The sequence below is a fragment of the Oncorhynchus mykiss genome, chromosome 18, assembly GCF_057628025.1.
Source record: "Oncorhynchus mykiss isolate SJ-2025 chromosome 18, ASM5762802v1, whole genome shotgun sequence".
NCBI lineage: Eukaryota > Metazoa > Chordata > Actinopteri > Salmoniformes > Salmonidae > Oncorhynchus > Oncorhynchus mykiss.
Genome location: NC_143039.1, coordinates 60,487,674 through 60,505,928, shown reverse-complemented (window position 1 = coordinate 60,505,928; position 18,255 = coordinate 60,487,674). Strand labels below are relative to the sequence as shown.

The window sequence follows — 18,255 nt, the reverse complement described above, 5'->3', positions numbered from 1 at the left end:
AAATGTCATTGATTTACGATTTTATTTTAATTAAACCTTTATTTAACCAGGCAAATAAGTAAAGACGGCCTAGCAAAAGGACTCCTGCGGGGAAGGGGGATTTTTTAAAAGTCGTTAGCTGCGGCGAACTGAAAAGAGGAGCGACCCATGGATGTGTGTGCTTTGGGGACCTTTAACAGAATGTGACTGCCAGAGCAGGTGTTGAATGTGGAGCATGAGGGCTACAGTAGATATCTCAGATAGGTGGGAGTGAGGCCTAAGAGGGTTTTATAAATAAGTATCAACCAGTGGGTTTTGCAATGGGTATACAGAGATGACCAGTTTACAGAGGAGTATAGAGTGTAGTGATGTATCCTATAAGGAGCATTGGTGGCAAATCTGATGGCCGAATGATAAAGAACATCTAGCCGTTCGAGAGCACCCTTACCTGCCGATCTATAAATGATGTCTCTGTAATCTAGCATGAGTAGGATGGTCATCTGAATCAGAATTGATTTGGCAGCTGGGGGTGAAAGAGGAGCGATTACAATAGAGGAAACCAAGTCTAGATTTAACTTTAGCCTGCAGCTTTGATATGTGCTGAGAGAAGGACAGTGTACCGTCTAGCCATACTCCCAAGTACTTTTATGAGGTGACTACCTCAAGCTCTATACCCTCAAAGGCAGTAATCACACCTGTGGGGAGACGGACATTCTTCTTACCAAACCACATGACCTTTGTTTTGGAGGTGTTCAGAACAAGATTAAGGGCAGAGAAAGCTTGCTGGACACTAAGAAAGCTTTGTAGAGCGTGTAACACAAAATCCCGGGAGGGGCCAGCTGAGTGTAAGACTGTATCATCTGCATATAAATGGATGAGAGAGCTTCCTACTGCCTGAGCTATGTTGATGTAAATTGAGAAGAATGTGGGGCCTAGGATTGAGCCTTGGGGTACTCCCTTGGTGACGGGCAGTGGCTGAGACAGCAGAATTTCTGACTTTATACACTGCACTCTTTGAGGGGAGGTAGCCGAAGAAGACCCCTCAGAGACATCAATACTGGCCTTACCCGGCCCACAAGAATGGAATAGTCTTATCGTATCAAAAGCTTTGGCCAAGTCAATAAAAATAGCAGCACAACATTGCTTAGAATCAAGGGCAATGGTGATGTCATTGAGGACCTTTAAGGTTGCAGTGACACATGCATAACCTGAGCGGAAACCAGATTGCATACCAGAGAGAATACTATAGGCATCAAGAAAGCCAGTCAGTTAATTATTGACAAGTTTTTCCAATACTTTTGATAAACAAGGCATAATAGAAATAGGCCTATAACAGTTAGGATCAGCTTGATCTCCCCCTTTAAATAAAGGACGAACCGTGGCTGCCTTCCAAGCAATGGGAAGGGAGGTTAAAAGGGTCGGCCATAGGCTTGGTGACGATGGGGGCAGCAACCTTAAAGAATAAAGAGTCTAAATCATCTGACCCAGATGTTTTTTTGGGGGGTCAAGTTTCAGGAGCTCCTTTAGCACCTCGGACTCAGTGACTACCTGTAGGGAGAAACCTTGTAGCGGGCAGGGGAAAAAGAGGGAGGCGCATCGGGGCAAGGAGGCATGGCTGAGTCAAATAGGAATCCTGACTTAATGACTTAGACACACAGAGAGAACTGTTCCTTAAAGTAACTAACTTTGGCCTTCCGGATAGCCTGACTGCACTTATTTCTCATTTGCCTGAACAAGAGCCAGTCAGCCTGAGTATGCGTGTGCCGAGCCTTTTGCCAAATGCAATTCTTGAGATGGAGTAACTCTGCAAAATCACAGTCGAACCAGGGGCTGAACCTGTTTTTAATTCCCCCCAAAATTATGGGGGCGTGTCTGTTAATTAACAATACCACTGAAAATATAAAAATATTACATTGGCATTGGCCTACGTCTTGCACTGCACAGAATATCAGATCTCAACAATGATTGAAGAAGTGTTTAACATCACCACTACCACATCCTTTTAATATATAGGCCTGTCTTTTCATAAGCGCAACGTGACTGCAAGAGACCGGTCGGAATGTCTGACTGAAATACCGGACAAATCTAACATTTGTGGTGATTGAAGTTGTTGATAAAATACGGGTCAAGATTGTTTGGTTGAGGGACAAAGGGACAAAATGCGGGTCTGTCCCGCACAATCTGGGACATGTGGTCACCCTAGTGTGTGTGTGTGCTTCCCAGGATGCTAACTGTTGTATGTTTCTCTCCCCTCCATGCCTCTCCTCTGGAACTCTCTGTAGAGAGTAAGTCTAGACAACGTTTATTTTACGTTCAATTAACGTTTGATTAACGCTTGTGTGGTTGTGACACTAACCTGGTACTCTGATTGGAGACTAATCTTGAATTCATTGATTAATCTGGCTAGTGGTAATCTGACTGGGTGGCTAATTTAATGGTTTCCAAGGCAACCACAGACTCACTCACTAACCGACCCGGTGATGTCACAGCTCACAGCTGTGACATCACTATGACATCATGACGCCCTGTGATTGGTGTCTGAGTCCCTGCTGTTTTGCAGGTGACAGCCAATCAGCATGTGTGTTTAGTGAATACTGAATATTGATTGTGTATTGGTGAAACATAATTCTGCTTGCTGCACGCTGATTAGAGTGAGTGGTTGATAGGCTGAGGGAAGCAATTCCATTCAATTAACCAATCTCATAGTATCCATAGTACGTGTGTCTCACTCATGTTTGTGTGCATGAACATTTTCCTCTCTCTTCTAAGAGTGTGTGTGTGTGTGTGTGTGTTTATACAATGTGTCTAACCCATGTCCCCTGTCTCTCCCAAGGTGTTCAGTATGTTCTTAGAGACCCTAGTGGACTTTGTCCTGGTGCACAGAGAAGACCTGCAGGACTGGCTGTTTGTCCTGCTCACCCAGCTGCTGAAGAAGATGGGAGCTGACCTGCTGGGATCAGTACAGGCCAAGGTCCAGAGAGCACTGGACATCACACGGTCAGTGGGTGTGTGTATAGTGTGTGTATTTGTAAAGTTTGTGTGTGCATATATCTTGCATGTGTGTCTGTAATGTGTGTGTGTCTGTAATGTGTGTATATAAACTCAGCAACAACAAAAAAACGTCCCCTCACTGTCAACTGCGTTAATGTTCAGCAAATTTAACATGTGTAAATATTTGTATGAATATAACAAGATTCAACAACTGAGACACAACTGAACAAGTTCCACAGACATGTGACTAACATAAATGGAATAATGTGTCCCTGAACAAAGGGGGGGTCAAAATCAAAAGTAACAGTCTGGTGTGGCCACCAGCTGCATTAAGTATTGCAGTACATCTCCTCATGGACTGCACTCCGAAACTGGAGCAGCAGCACGATCAGGTGGACTGGGGACAGCAAGGAGTCATCAGGCCAGGTAGTCCTGAGGCATGGTCCTAGGGCTATGGTCCTCCGAGAGAAAGAAAGACAATTATTTAAATTCACACAGGACACCGGATAAGACAGGAGAAATACTCCAGATATAACAGACTGACCCTAGCCCCCCGACACAAACTATTGCAGCATAAATACTGAAGGCTGAGACAGGAGGGGTCAGGAGACACTGTGGCCCTGTCCGACGATACCCCCGGACAGGGCCAAACAGGCTGGATATAACCCCACCCATTTTGCCAAAGCACAGCCCCCACACCACTAGAGGGATATCTTCAACCACCAACTTACCATCCTGAGATCAGGCCGAGTATAGCCCACGAAGATCTCCCCCACGGCACGAACCCAAGTGGGGGCGCCAACCCAGACAGGAAGATCACATCAGTGACTCAACCCACTCAAGTGACGCACCCCTCCTAGGGACGGCATGGAAGAGCACCAGTAAGCCAGTGACTCAGCCCCTGTAATAGGGTTTGATGCAGAGAATCCCAGTTGAGAGAGGGGAACCGGCCAGGCAAAGACAGCAAGGGCGGTTCGTTGCTCCAGTGCCTTTCCGTTCACCTTCACACTCCTGAGCCAGACTACACTCAATCATAAGACCTACCGAAGAGATGAGTCTTCAATAAAGACTTAAATGTCGAGACCGAGTCTGTGTCTCTCACATGGATAGGCAGACCATTCCATAAATATTGAGTTCTAAAGGAGAAAGCCCTGCCTCCAGCTGTTTGCTTAGAAATTCTAGGGACAGGAGGCCTGCGTCTTGTGACCGTAGCGTACGTGTAGGTATGTACGGCAGGACCAAATCAGAGAGATAGGTAGGAGCAAGCCCATGTAATGCTTTGTAGGTTAGCAGGAAAACCTTGAAATCAACCCTAGCCTTAACAGGAAGCCAGTGTAGGGAGGCTAGCACTGGAGTAATATGATCACATTTTTTGGTTCTAGTCAGGATTCTAGCAGCCGTATTTAGCACTAACTGAAGTTTATTTAGTGCGTTATCCAGGTAGCTGGAAAGTAGAGCATTGCAGTGGTCTAACCTAGAAGTAACAAAAGCATGGATCCATTTTTCTGCAAAATTTTTGATTTTTGTATTGTTAAGTAGATGGGATGAGGCTGTCCTTGAAACAGTTTTGATATGTTCGTCAAAAGAGAGATCAGGGTCCAGAGTAACGCAGAGGTCCTTCAGTTTTATTTGAGACGACTGTACAACCATCAATACATATATAACGTGTGTGTCTGTAATGTGCGTGTATATAAAGTGTGTGTCTATAATGTGTGTGTCTGTAATGCTTGTATATAACGTGTGTGTGTGTGTGTGTGTGTGTGTGTGTGTGTGTATATAACGTGTGTCTGTAATATGCGTGTATATAACGTGTGTCTGTAATATGCGTGTATATAACGTGTCTGTAATATGCGTGTATATAACGTGTGTGTGTAATATGCGTGTATATAACGTGTCTGTAATATGCGTGTATATAACGTGTCTGTAATATGCGTGTATATAACGTGTGTGTGTGTCTGTAATATGCGCGTATATAACGTGTGTCTGTAATATGCGTGTATATAACGTGTGTGTGTCTGTAATATGCGTGTATATAACGTGTGTGTCTGTAATATGCGTGTATATAACGTGTGTGTGTAATATGCGTGTATATAACGTGTGTGTGTGTCTGTAATATGCGTGTATATAACGTGTGTGTGTGTCTGTAATATGCGTGTATATAACGTGTGTGTCTGTAATATGCGTGTATATAACGTGTGTGTGTCTGTAATGTGTGTACAGTGGCAACAAAAAAGTATGTGAACCCTTTGGAATTACCTGGATTTCTGCATAAATTTGTCAAATTTGATCTGATTTTCATCTTCGTCACAACAATAGACAAACACATTATGCTTAAACTAAAAACACATTATTGTATTTTTCTGAGGTTGATGTTAAGAAGAATTATAGTGTCAGCTAAGACTTAGAGAAATCTCTGGAACATGCTAACATCTCTGTTGACGAGTACAATACGTAAAACACTAAACAAGAATGGTGTTCATGGGAGGACACCACGGAAGAAGTTACTGCTGTCCCAGAAAAACATTGCTGCACGTCTGAAGTTTGCAAAAGAGCAACTGGATGTTCCACAGCGCTACTGGCAAAATATTCTGTGGACAGATGAAACTATAGGAACACAACACTGTGGAGGAAAAAAGGCCCAGCACACCAACATCAAAATCTCATCCCAACTGTAAAGTATGGTGGAGGGAGCATCATGGTTTGGGCTGCTTTGCTGCCTCGGGGCCTGGACAGCTTGCTATCATCGACAGAAAAATAATTCCCAAGTTTATCAAGACATTTTTCATGAGAATGTAAGGCTATCTGTCCGCCAATAGAAGCCCAACAGAAGTTGGGTGATGCAACAGGATAACAACCCGTAAGACAGAAGTAAATCTACAACAGAACGGCTTCAACAGAAGGAAATACACCTTCTGGAGTGGCCCAATCAGAGTCCTGACCTAAACCGGATTTAAAATGCTGTGGCATGACCTCAAATGAGCGGTTCACACCGGACATCCCAAGAATATTGCTGAACTGAAACCGTCTTGTAAAGATGAATGGTCCAAAATTCCTCCCGTTGTGCAGGTCTGATCCGCAACTACAGAAAATGTTTGGTTGAGGTTATTGCTGCCAAAGGAGGGTCAACCTGTTATTAAATCCAAGGGTTCACATGCTTTTCCCACCCTGCACTGTGAATGTTTACACGGTGTGTTCAATAAAGACATGAAAACATGTAATTGTTTGTGTTATTAGTTTAAGCAGACTGTGTTTGTCTATTGTTGTGACTTAGGTGAAGATCAGATTTTCTGACTAATTTATGCAGAAATCCAGGTAATTCTAAAGGGTTCACATAATTTTTCTTCCAACTGTATATATAACGTTGTGTGTCTGTAATGTGTGTGTGTGTGTGTGTGTGTGTGTGTGTGTGTGTGTGTGTGTGTGTGTATTTTCATCATAGGTACACTTCAACTATGACAGACAAAATGAGGGAAAAAAATCCAGAAAATCACATTGTAGGATTTTTAATGAATTTATTTGCAAATTACAGTGGAACAAGTATTTGGTCACCTACAAACAAGCAAGATTTCTGGCTCTCACAGACCTGTAACTTCTTCTTTAAGAGGCTCCTCTGTCCTCCACTCGTTACTTGTATTAATGGCACCTATTTGAACTTGTTATCAGTATAAGAGACACCTGTCCACAACCTCAAACAGTCACACTCCAAACTCCAATATGGCCAAGACCAAAGAGCTGTCAAAGGACACCAGAAACAAAATTGTAGACCTGCACCAGGCTGGGAAGACTGAATCTGCAATAGGTAAGCAGCTTGGTTTGAAGAGATCAACTGTGGGAGCAATTATTAGGAAATGGAAGACATACAAGACCACTGATAATCTCCCTCGATCTGGGGCTCCACGCAAGATCTCACCCCGTGGGGTCAAAATGATCACAAGAACGGTGAGCAAAAATCCCAGAACCACACGGGGGGACCTAGTGAATGACCTGCAGAGAGCTGGGACCAAAGTAACAAAGCCTACCATCAGTAACACACTACGCCGCCAGGGACTCAAATCCTGCAGTGCCAGACGTGTCCCCCTGCTTAAGCCAGTACATGTCCAGGCCCGTCTGAAGTTTGCTAGAGAGCATTTGGATGATCCAGAAGAAGATTGGGAGAATGTCAAATGGTCAGATGAAACCAACATAGAACTTTTTGGTAAAAACTCAACTCGTCGTGTTTGGAGGACAAAGAATGCTGAGTTGCATCCAAAGAACACCATACCTACTGTGAAGCATGGGGGTGGAAACATCATGCTTTGGGGCTGTTTTTCTGCAAAGGGACGACTGATCCGTGTAAAGGAAAGAAGGAATGGGGCCATGTATCGTGAGATTTTGAGTGAAAACCTCCTTCCATCAGCAAGGACATTGAAGATAAAACGTGGCTGGGTCTTTCAGCATGACAATGATCCCAAACACACTGCCCGGGCAACGAAGGAGTGGCTTCGTAAGAAGCATTTCAAGGTCCTGGAGTGGCCTAGCCAGTCTCCAGATCTCAACCCCATAGAAAATCTTTGGAGGGAGTTGAAAGTCCGTGTTGCCCAGCAACAGCCCCAAAACATCACTGCTCTAGAGGAGATCTGCATGGAGGAATGGGCCAAAATACCAGCAACAGTGTGTGAAAACCTAGTGAAGACTTACAGAAAATGTTTGACCTCTGTCAATGCCAACAAAGGGTATATAACAAAGTATTGAGAAACTTTTGTTATTGACCAAATACTTATTTTCCACCATAATTTGCAAATAAATTCATTAAAAATCCTACAATGTGATTATCTGGATTTTTTTTCTCGTTTTGTCTGTCATAGTTGAAGTGTACCTATGATGAAAATTACAGGCCTCATCTTTTTAAGTGGGAGAACTTGCACAATTGGTGGCTGACTAAATACTTTTTTGCCCGTGTGTGTGTGTGTGTGTGTGTAATATGCGTATATATAACACGCGTGCATAATATCTCCCCTACAGAGAGTCTTTCCCCAACGACCTCCAGTTCACTATCCTCATGAGGTTCACTGTGGACCAGACTCAGACACCAAACCTCAAGGTACATGTCTGTCTGTCTGTTTAGGGGGGTAGATGTTTTGTGTATGTATGAAGAAACAGATGGACTGAGTGAGAAGAGGAAGGGGGAGTAAAAGGGATGTAGGGAGGGTTGAAAGGCAGGGACAGCCTCTCCGTGGCCAGACTCACCTACTGTCTCAGCAACCACGGTAACTATTGTATCAGTAACCATGGTAACCACTTTTCTGATATCACGGCTGTTTAACACTGGCTCCGCTCCCTACCCACCCGATCCCTGGACTCTGATTGGATAGCGACTGATATGCCTCCAATTAAACCCGCCAACCACTGGCTTTGCTCTCTGCAGTCTGAGCCCGCCTCACCTCCCCTTCCTCGCTGCCTCTCTATCCTCACCCCTCCCTTTCCTCCATCTTCTCCCTCCTCTCACTTTGTATTTCCCTTTATACACTTGTTCGCTCCCTCCCTCCCTTTCCTCTCCCCTTCCACCTCCTTCACTTTCATTACCTCACCTTCCTCAATCTTCTTCTCCTTCCTTCACTCTTCACCTCACCTTCCCTTGCTATGCTTTCCCTTCTCTCATTTTCTTATGTAATTTTCACTCCTCTCATCCCTGTCCCAGTGTGTGTCCATCTGTCTCTGTCTTGCCTCCTCTCTCCCTCCCCTACATCCTCTTCCTCCCTCCCCATCTCCCCTTCCTCCCCTACATCCTCTTCCTCCCTCCCCATCTCCCCTTCCTTCCCTCACCTACCTTCTCCTCTAACCTCTCCTCTCTCTCCCCCTACCTTTCTCCCACCTCCCCTCTCCCCCCTTCCTCTCTCCTCACTCTCCGTCCCTCCCCCTCCCTCTCTCTCTAAGCCTGTGGGGAGGAGGGGAACGTGTTGTGGGCGGCGCAACATTAAATTGATTCCCCCTGCTTCAAGAACCATGAGGCGCGATGTTAAATTGCTCCCCCCTGCCACGAGAGCCCCCAGGGGGCACCACGCCTGCTGCTCTCTGAACGAGCAGGTCTCAGCCTGGAACCAATCTTCCCAGGTCAGTGTGCTCAGGGGGGAGCATTTTTATGACGCGCACACTGAGGAGCAGGCGGTCGGTCGATGAAGTGTTTTGAATAGAGGAAGAGTGAGACAGAGATGGACTTTTTTTTTAAAGGAGTGAAAATATTATAAAAGATAAACTAATGTGAGAACGAAGAACGAATGTAAATGGTGGCTCTTTTTCCTTTAGTTTTCATTTGTCTTTATTTTTTTCTCCCCCCTCCGCCGCCTCCATGATAGCTGCCTGACTACAACTGTGAAGGAGACTAGCATCTTACTGCACCTTCTTTGTTGTTGTGGATGTTTACTTGTGTTGCAGAGTAGAACTAGTTTCAGCTCAGAGTTAGGAAACTCCTGGGATGATCCATGAACCACACAGACAGAAGGTGTGTATAACAGTGGGTTCTCTAACCTTTTATACTCTGAATGTGTGTCCAGGTGAAGGTGGCTGTTCTGAAGTACATTGAGACCTTGACCCTGCAGATGGAGCCGCAGGACTTTGTGAACTCCAGTGAGACGCGCCTGGCTGTGTCTCGCATCATCACCTGGACCACAGAGCCAAAGAGCTCCGACGTCAGGAAGGTACCTTACAGACATTTCTGTATGAGGCAATTTGTTGATTATTGGTGGACGCAAACTTTGATTGGTTTCTGATGTGTGTGTGTCCTGTCTGTCTGTCTGTCTGTCTGTCTCTGTTCGTTCTAGGCTGCCCAGTCGGTGTTGATCTCGTTGTTTCAGTTGAACACTCCAGAGTTCACCATGCTGCTGGCAGCTCTGCCCAAGACCTTCCAGGATGGCGCCACCAAACTGCTACAGAACCACCTGAGGAACACAGGCAATGCTGCACAGGTAACGACACCTGGCCTTGGCTGTACCCCTCCCAGCAGGTAATGACACCTTGCCTTGGCTGTACCCCTCCCAGCCTGGCCTGATGAAGGATCTTAGGAGTTGGGAAACTAAAAAGTCCTAGCATGTACTTGATGCTATTATGTGTTACTCTCTCCCCCAGGCCCCGACAGGAAGCCCTCTTACACGCCACACCCCCCGCTCTCCTGCCAGCTGGTCCAGCCCCCTCACCTCTCCTACCAATACATCACAGAACACATCCTCACCCAGGTAACATACACACACCTCCCAATGTACACGCACACCCAGGTTACACACACAGACCTCAGAACACACCTAGGTAACACACCCAGACCTCAGAACACACTCATATAATGTTGACCTATTGTGATAGTATAATGACTGATGTGTTGTTGTGTGCAGTGCATTTGACTACGACACAGAGAACATGAACTCAGAGGACATCTACAGTAGTCTGAGAGGAGTTACAGAGGCCATCCAGAACTTCTCCGTCCGTAGCCAGGAAGACATGAACGAACCGGTCAGACGGAGGGAAGGAGAGGAGGTGGGGAGTGTGTGTGTGTGTGTGTGTGTGTGTGGAACCGACGTGATGGGATGCATCTTAGAAAGGATTATTTATAGTCAGGTGAATTCTGGGGGTTTAAGCTTTCACACACAATGTTCCTGAGAACATATATGTCCTGCCACTCCCCTTGTTGTGTGTGAGAGACACTGAACCGCATAACCTTCTGACCCCAACTGTTATCGCACTGTCTGGTGTCAAAGCATCTCATCCCTACCTTTCTAACAAAGTGGATTTCACCGGAAATAGCTTTTTTATCTGGTGGTGTAAGTTAATATCAGGGAAAAAATAACACATTCAGTATTTTTACAGGTTAAAATACACTACTTGACCAAAAGTATTTGGACACCTGCTCGTCGAACATCTCATTCCAAAATCATGGACATTAATATGGAGTTGGTCCCCCGTTTGCTGCTATAACAGCCTCCACTCTTCTGGGAATATCTTCACTAGATGTTGGAACATTGCTGCTATAACAGCCTCCACTCCTCTGGGAAGGCTCTCCACAAGATGTTGGAACATTGCTGCGGGGACTTGCTACCAGTCAGCTACGAGCATTAGTGAGGTCGGGCACTGATGTTGGGCAATTAGGCCTGGCTCGCAGTCTGCGTTCCAATTCATCCCAAAGGTGTTCGATGGGGTTGAGGTCAGGAATCTGAATAGGCCAGTCAAATTCCTCCACACTGATCTCAACAAACCATTTGTGTATGGATCTCGCTTAGTGCACGGGGCATTGTCATGCTGAAACAGGAAAGGGCCTTACCCAAACTGTTACCACAAAATTGGAAGCACAGAATCATCTAGAATATCATTGTATGCTGTAGCGTTTAGATTTCCCTTCACTGGAACTAACGGGCCTAGACCGAACCATAAACTGTCCCAGACCATTATTCCTCCTCCACCAAACTTTACAGTTGGCACTATGCATTGGGCCAGGTGGCATTTTCCTGACATCCTCCAAACCCAGATTCGTCCTCTGGACTGCCAGATGGTGAAGCTTGATTCATCACTCCAGAGAACTCGTTTCCACTGCTCCAGAGTCCAATAGCAGCTTTACACTACTCCAGCCGACTCTTGGTATTGCGCATTGTGATCTTAGGCTTGTGTTCGGCTGCTCGGCCATGGAAACCCATTTTATTAAACTCCCGAAAAAACAGTTATTGGGCTGACGTTGGTTCCAGAGGCAGTTTGGAACTCAGGAGGGAATGTTGTAACCGAGGGCAGATGATTTTTACGCACTTCAGCACTCGGCGGTCCATTTCTGTGAGCTTGTGTGGCCTACCACTTCGCGGTTGAGTCATTGTTGCTCCTAGACATTTCCACTTCACAATAACAACACTTACAGTTGACCGGGGCAGCTCTAGCAGAGCAGAAATCTAACGAACTGACTTGTTGGAAAGGAGGCATCCTATGACAGTGCCACGTTGAAAGTCACTGAGCTCTTAAGTAAGGCCATTCTACTGCCAATGTTTGTCTATGGAGATTGCATGGCTGTGTGCTCGATTTTATATACCTGTCAGCAACGGGTGTGGCTAAAATGGCTGAATCCAATAATTTGAAGGGGTGTCCACATACTTTTGTATATATAGTGTAGGTTGTGATGGGAGTATCGTGCGTGTGTGTCCGAGTGCGTACAGTATGTGAGATGTTATTCATTATGACACCCCTCTCCGTGGTATGTTTCAAGGAAGGGCAATGTCCAAGCTGACATTTCCTCTAGAGGTCAGTCTGAAACCTGACCCGGCCACTCATCCTCAACCTGCCAATCAGAGCTCAACTGACTCCATCACCTGACCCGTCAGGGGGTTTTCTGGTTTGAGTGAAAATATTAACAGGAACTGTAACAGATCTTATATCTCTCCTCATTCCATCCATAGAATGATAAAAACCCTAACCCACACACACCACTGTGTGTGCGTGCATGCGATGACAGCACTTGACAGCGCTTACATTTCTGTCTATGTCTGTCTGAAACATACCACCGTGTGTCTCCCTCTCTCCCCCTCCCTCAGGGTGGTAGTGCTGGTGCTGACCAGGTGGATGGAGGTCGTACAGCTCTGGACAACAAGACGTCTCTCCTCAACACCCCCCTGCTCTCCTCTTCTCCCCGGGGGTCCCGTGACCCCTTCACTGACTCCCCCTTCAAACACAGCGTCATAGATACTTCACTAGACGAATCAGACCAGCAAACTGACGGTACACACAAACACACATACAGTACCAGTCAAAAGATTGGAAACACCTACTCATTCCAGGTTTTTTTTTTTTTGTTGTACAATTTTGTACTTTGTAGAATAGTACTGAGACATCAAAACTATGAAATAACACATATGGAATCGTCTAGTAACCAAAAAAGTATTTTAACAAATCCAAATATATTTTATATTTGAGATTCTTCAAAGTGGCTACCCTTTGCCTTGATGACAGCTTTGCACACTCTAGGCATTTTCTCAACCAGCTTCATGAGGAAGTCACCTGGAATGCATTTCAATTAATGGGTATGCCTTGTTAAATGTTAATTTGTGGAATTTCTTTCCTTAATGCGTTTGAGCCAATCAGTTGTGTTGTAACATATAGTAGAGTTGGTATACAGAAGATAGCCCTATTTGGTAAAAAAAAAGTCCATATTATGGCAAGAACAGCCCAAATAAGCAAAGAGAAACGACAGTCCATCATTACTTTAAGACATGAAGGTCAGTCAATCTGGAAAATGTCAAGAACTTTTAAAGTTTCTTCAAGTGCAGTCACAAAAACCATCCAGCTCTATGATGAAACTGTCTCTCATGAGGACCGCCACAGGAAAATAAGACCCAGAGTTACCTCTGCTGCAGAGGATAAGTTCATTAGAGTTACCAGCCTAAGAGAGGCCTCTCAACATCAACTGTTCAGAGGAGACTGTGTGAATCAGACCTTAGTGGTCGAATTGCTGCAAAGAAACCACTATTGAAGGACAGCAATAAGAAGAAGAGACTTGCTTGGGCCAAGAAACACGAGCAATGGACATTAGACCGGTGGAAATCGGTCCTTTTGGTCTGATGAGTCCAAATTTGAGACAGCCATGTCTTTGTGAGACGCAGAGTAGGTGAACGGATGATCTCCGCATGGGAGGTTACCACTGTGAAGCATGGAGGAGGTGGTGTGGGGGTGTTTTACTGGTGACACAGTCAGTGATTTATTTACAATTCAAAGTACACTTAACCAGCGTGGCTACCACAGCATCCTGCAGCGATACGCCATCCAATCTGATTAGTGGAACTTAGTCCCACTATCATTTGTTTTTCAACAGGACAGTGACCCAACACACCTCCAGGCTGTGTAAGGGCAATTTGACCAAGAAGGAGAGTGATGGAGTGCTGCATCAGATGACCTGGCCTCAACAATCACCTGACCTCAAACCAATTGAGATGGTTTGGGACGAGTTGGACCACAGAGTGAAAGAAAAGCAGCCAACAAGTGCTCAGCGTATGTGGGTACTCCTTCAAGGCTATTGGAAAAGCAATTCAGGTGAAGCTGGTTGAGAGAATGCCAAGTGTGCAGAACTGTCATCAAGGCAAAGGGTGGCTACTTTGAAGAATCTAAAATATATTTTGAGTTGTATAACATGTTTTTGGTTACTACATGATTCCATATGTTATTTAATCGGTTTGATGTCTTCAGTATTATTCAACGATGTAGAAAATAGTAAAAAATAAAGAAAAACTCTTGAATGGCTACGTGTCAACTTTTGACTGGTACTGTATATTCATTTCCACTAACACACACACACACACACACACACGTATTCATACACACACACACACACACACACACACACAAAATGTATTGAAGTGTAATATGGGATAGATACTGATTGCCATCAATTTATCAATCTCAACCCCATTTGGCTGTTGCCCCTGACAGACAGCAGCATTGACCAATCAGAGCTGGTGTCTGAGCTGCTGAAGGAGCTGTCCAATCACAATGAGCGTGTGGAGGAGAGGAAGGCAGCGCTTTGTGAGCTCTTGAAGCTGATTCGAGAAAACACCCTGCAGGTCTCCTGGGATGAACACTTCAAAACCATCCTCCTGTTACTACTGGAGACGCTGGGGGACAGAGAGGTACACACACACACACACACACACTCAATATGTGCATCAATGCAACGAACACACTTTGACCAAACTCTCTCTCCCCTCTGCAGCATGTGATCAGGGCGTTAGCTCTGCGTGTTCTGAGGGAGATTCTGAGCCGCCAGCCCTGGAGGTTTAAGAACTATGCTGAACTCACCATCATGAAGGCCCTGGAGGCGCACAAGGACCCACACAAAGAGGTACACACACGCACGTACACACACACTCCTTATAATATACACACACTCCATATAATCTCTCGCACATGCACACATTTACACTGTTATAATCTCTCACATACACACATTTACACTGGTATAATCTCTCTCACATACACACATACATTCACTCTCCTACTGTCGTTCCTGTGTGTGTATAGGAGCTATTATAAATCTGGTACTATAACCCTGTTCCTGTGTCTGTAGGTGGTGCGAGCGGCAGAGGAGACTGCAGCCATGCTGGCGTCGTCCATCAGTCCAGACCAGTGTATCAAGGTGTTGTGTCCCATCATCCAGTCAGCTGACTACCCCATCAACCTGGCTGCCATCAAGATGCAGACTAAAGTTATAGAGAGGGTCCCCCATGAAGGACTAGTGAGCATGCTGCCTGAGATAGTCCCCGGACTCATACAGGTAACACACACACACATACATACAGGTAACACACACACACACACATACAGGTAACACACACACACACATACAGGTAACACACCCACACACACACATATAGGTAACACATCCTCGTTATTCAGGGTTATGACCCACTGTCATGTTATGGAGGGCTATAACCCTTCTGTCGTGTAATACAGGCTAATAACCCCTCTATGTCATGTTATGCAGGGTTATGACAACTCTGAGAGCAGTGTGAGGAAGGCCTGTGTATTCTGTCTGGTGGCTCTCTACGCAGTCATAGGGGAGGAGCTAAAACCTCACCTCAACCAACTGTCTGGCAGCAAAGTGAGTGACCATGCCCACTTTCTACTAACCAGACCCATTATCTGTGTTCCAATACATCCACGCTAGCATACTTCATTCTTAAATTCATCAATACATTTTATATTACTGGATCAGGAGGATTCCAGAAGAACTGCTTCAGTTCTACAACCCAAACTCTCTTCTCTCTCTCCAGTTGAAGTTGTTGAATCTGTACATCAAGCGTGCCCAGTCCGGCTCCAGTGGTGGTGAGCCCCCAGCAGACAGCCTATAGAACAGATGAACAGCCCACGGGACAACTATGGAGCTGCACTCTCCCTCTGGAGACTTAACACGGACACACAAGGACACACTCTTACATGGATGCACAAACACATACATGCTTACATGAACACACATGTGCACTTACTTACACGCTTACATGAACACACATACGCTTACATCTGCTTACACATAAACATGCTGATAAGAAGGCTCTGACACACACACACTGTCCTGGACCCCCCCCCCCCCCCCCTCTCCTGTTACCTCCAAGTCGCCTACTGCAGGGCACTCTGCAATGCACTCTGGGAAGAGAGGAGTGTTGTAGTTCCCTTCACTGACGTTGAAGATCCAACCTGCTCTCTGAGATTCACCCCTGACGTCGACACACCTCGCCCTCTGACCCCGATCTCACTCTGAAGCCTCAATGCTAACGGTTTTAACTTTGGTTTAACTTCCTGGTTTTAGTAGAATAGGGGAGGGGCCGGAACAGCAGCATGATGTAGCCACACCCCAGGCAAGATAAACAGATAGAGGGAGGGTAGAGGAGCATGTATGTGTGTGATAGGGGGGTGTATATCTGTGGTCAGTCAGCCTGTCCATCATAGTGGTTGAGTGGGTTTTAGCCGCTGAAACTGAAGGCAAATCTGAAATGGCACCCTAATCCCTACGTAGTGGACTACTTTTGGCCAGAGCTACATAGTGCCACTGCATACGGCTCTGGTCAAACTATAGGGAGTAGGGTGCAATTTTGTCTCAAAGCATTCTCTGTCCGTCGAATGGTGCTAGTTCCACCCTGTGGCAGTGGGAACATGGTAGGACCTTCCCTGCACAGCACTAATGCTCATAAGCAGGTCACAGTAGATCATAACTGCTCTTAGCAGCTACGTAGGCAGTGAGTGTGAGGTATAGGAGGCATAATGTGCTTGGCTATGCATGACGATGATTTTAACAAGATCTTTTTATCCGGAGCCTATTAACTGTCACAGTAGAAGGGAGGGGGTGAAATTAAAGTTAATGATGTCCACCCCTTTCAGAGGAGTCCATGGTACCTTCCACTGCTCCCCGCCATGTCTTGGATGAGCTCATTTCAGACAGAAAGAGAGGGAGAGGCTTATATACATCAAACTATGACCAGACATGGCTTATTATTATTAATATTATTATCACCTAGTGGATATGTAACTATACATGATATTATAAAAAAATGTAATAATATCCGATAACAACGTCATTTAGGAGAGTCCCTGAAGGACGTGTGCGCTCTGCATCCTGATCTATTTTATTTTCTGTTGCGCGTTCCGTAGTCTCTCTCACGTTAGTTTCCCCACCGGGGAGACATGTATTATTTACTGATCAGAAACTGTCGAGTCACCTTTCGCCCCCTCCTTCTCTTCTTTTTCCTTTCCTCTCTTCTGCTCCCTCTTCTTGTGACATTCTAGTCTTCACTGTGTTTCCCTCAGTGCATTTACAAAGCTGTGCTTACAATAAAATGAAAAATAAAGAAAACTTGTACAGACCATAATAAACATGGTTTCTGTCTCAGTTACTGTGAGGGACAACTGTTCAGCTAACACACACCACACACACGCGTGTTCTACAATTAAACCAAGTCATGTCCCTTGCGCACTGACTGGAATCAACTGGTAATTATTTACCAGAGGACAACACAGGGAAGATACTTCTTTCTGCTGGACAGTGTGTGTGAATGTCTAAATGTGAAAGCTGCAGAATAGATAGTCTACCTGAAGCTGAACTATAACCTCGTATTAGGCTCGGAATGTGTGGTTGAGAGAGGTAACTTCCGTAGTAGGCTGTAGTTGTTATTGGAACTGTCCTGGAAAGGACAATGTGAAAAGAAAATATCTAAGCCAGTAGAGAACAGTTTGGGTTGTCCCTTTAATGTGAACCGGCCCACATGTGTGGCCTTTCACATTTCCTCTCAAACTGAATTGAATTCTCTTGTTTATTTTGATCCAGTACAATGATCATACAGTGCAGAATGGAAAGTATTCGGACCCCTTCACTTTTCCACATTTTGTTATGTTACAGCCGTGTTCTAAAATTGATTAAATTAAATGTTTTCCTCATCAATCTACACACAATACCCCATAATGACAAAGCGAAAGTTTTTTAGTAATATATTCAGACCCTTTGCTATGAGACTTGAAATTGAGCTCAGGTGCATCCTGTTTCCATTGATCATCCTTTCTACAACTTGGAGTCCACCTAGGGTAAATTCAATTGATTGGACATGATTTGGAAAGGCACACCTGTCGATTTAAGGTCCCACAGTTCAGTGCATGTCAGAGCAAAAACCAAGCCATGAGGTCAAAGGAATTGTCCGTAGAGCACTGAGACAGGATTATGTCGAGGCGCAGATCTGGAGAAGGGTACCAAAAAATGTCTGCAGCAATGAAGGTTCCCAAGAACACAGTGGCCTCCATAATTCTTAAATG

General features: G+C 45.2%; 1 protein-coding gene across 50 annotated transcripts in view; it reads left to right on the top strand.

Moving 5' to 3' along the window:
• Positions 1-17,325, top strand: part of clasp2 (cytoplasmic linker associated protein 2) — an 86,306-nt gene extending 68,981 nt beyond the window's left edge. For 43 of the 50 annotated variants that reach the window (XM_090208965.1, XM_090208961.1, XM_090208962.1 and 40 more), the window contains 12 exons: positions 2,813-2,976; positions 7,972-8,050; positions 9,501-9,644; positions 9,768-9,911; positions 10,072-10,178; positions 10,332-10,473; positions 12,504-12,687; positions 14,392-14,588; positions 14,672-14,800; positions 15,026-15,232; positions 15,443-15,559; positions 15,732-17,325. In XM_090208965.1, coding sequence (XP_090065091.1) covers positions 2,813-2,976; positions 7,972-8,050; positions 9,501-9,644; positions 9,768-9,911; positions 10,072-10,178; positions 10,332-10,473; positions 12,504-12,687; positions 14,392-14,588; positions 14,672-14,800; positions 15,026-15,232; positions 15,443-15,559; positions 15,732-15,809 — 1,692 coding nt within the window. In that variant the 3' untranslated portion in view covers positions 15,810-17,325. Of the gene's footprint in view, positions 1-2,812; positions 2,977-7,971; positions 8,051-9,500; positions 9,645-9,767; positions 9,912-10,071; positions 10,179-10,331; positions 10,474-12,503; positions 12,688-13,777; positions 14,213-14,391; positions 14,589-14,671; positions 14,801-15,025; positions 15,233-15,442; positions 15,560-15,731 lie in introns of those variants that run through there. The other 7 variants (XM_090208979.1, XM_090208981.1, XM_090208980.1 and 4 more) reach the window with 2 other exon arrangements.
• Positions 17,326-18,255: the final 930 nt, after the last annotated feature.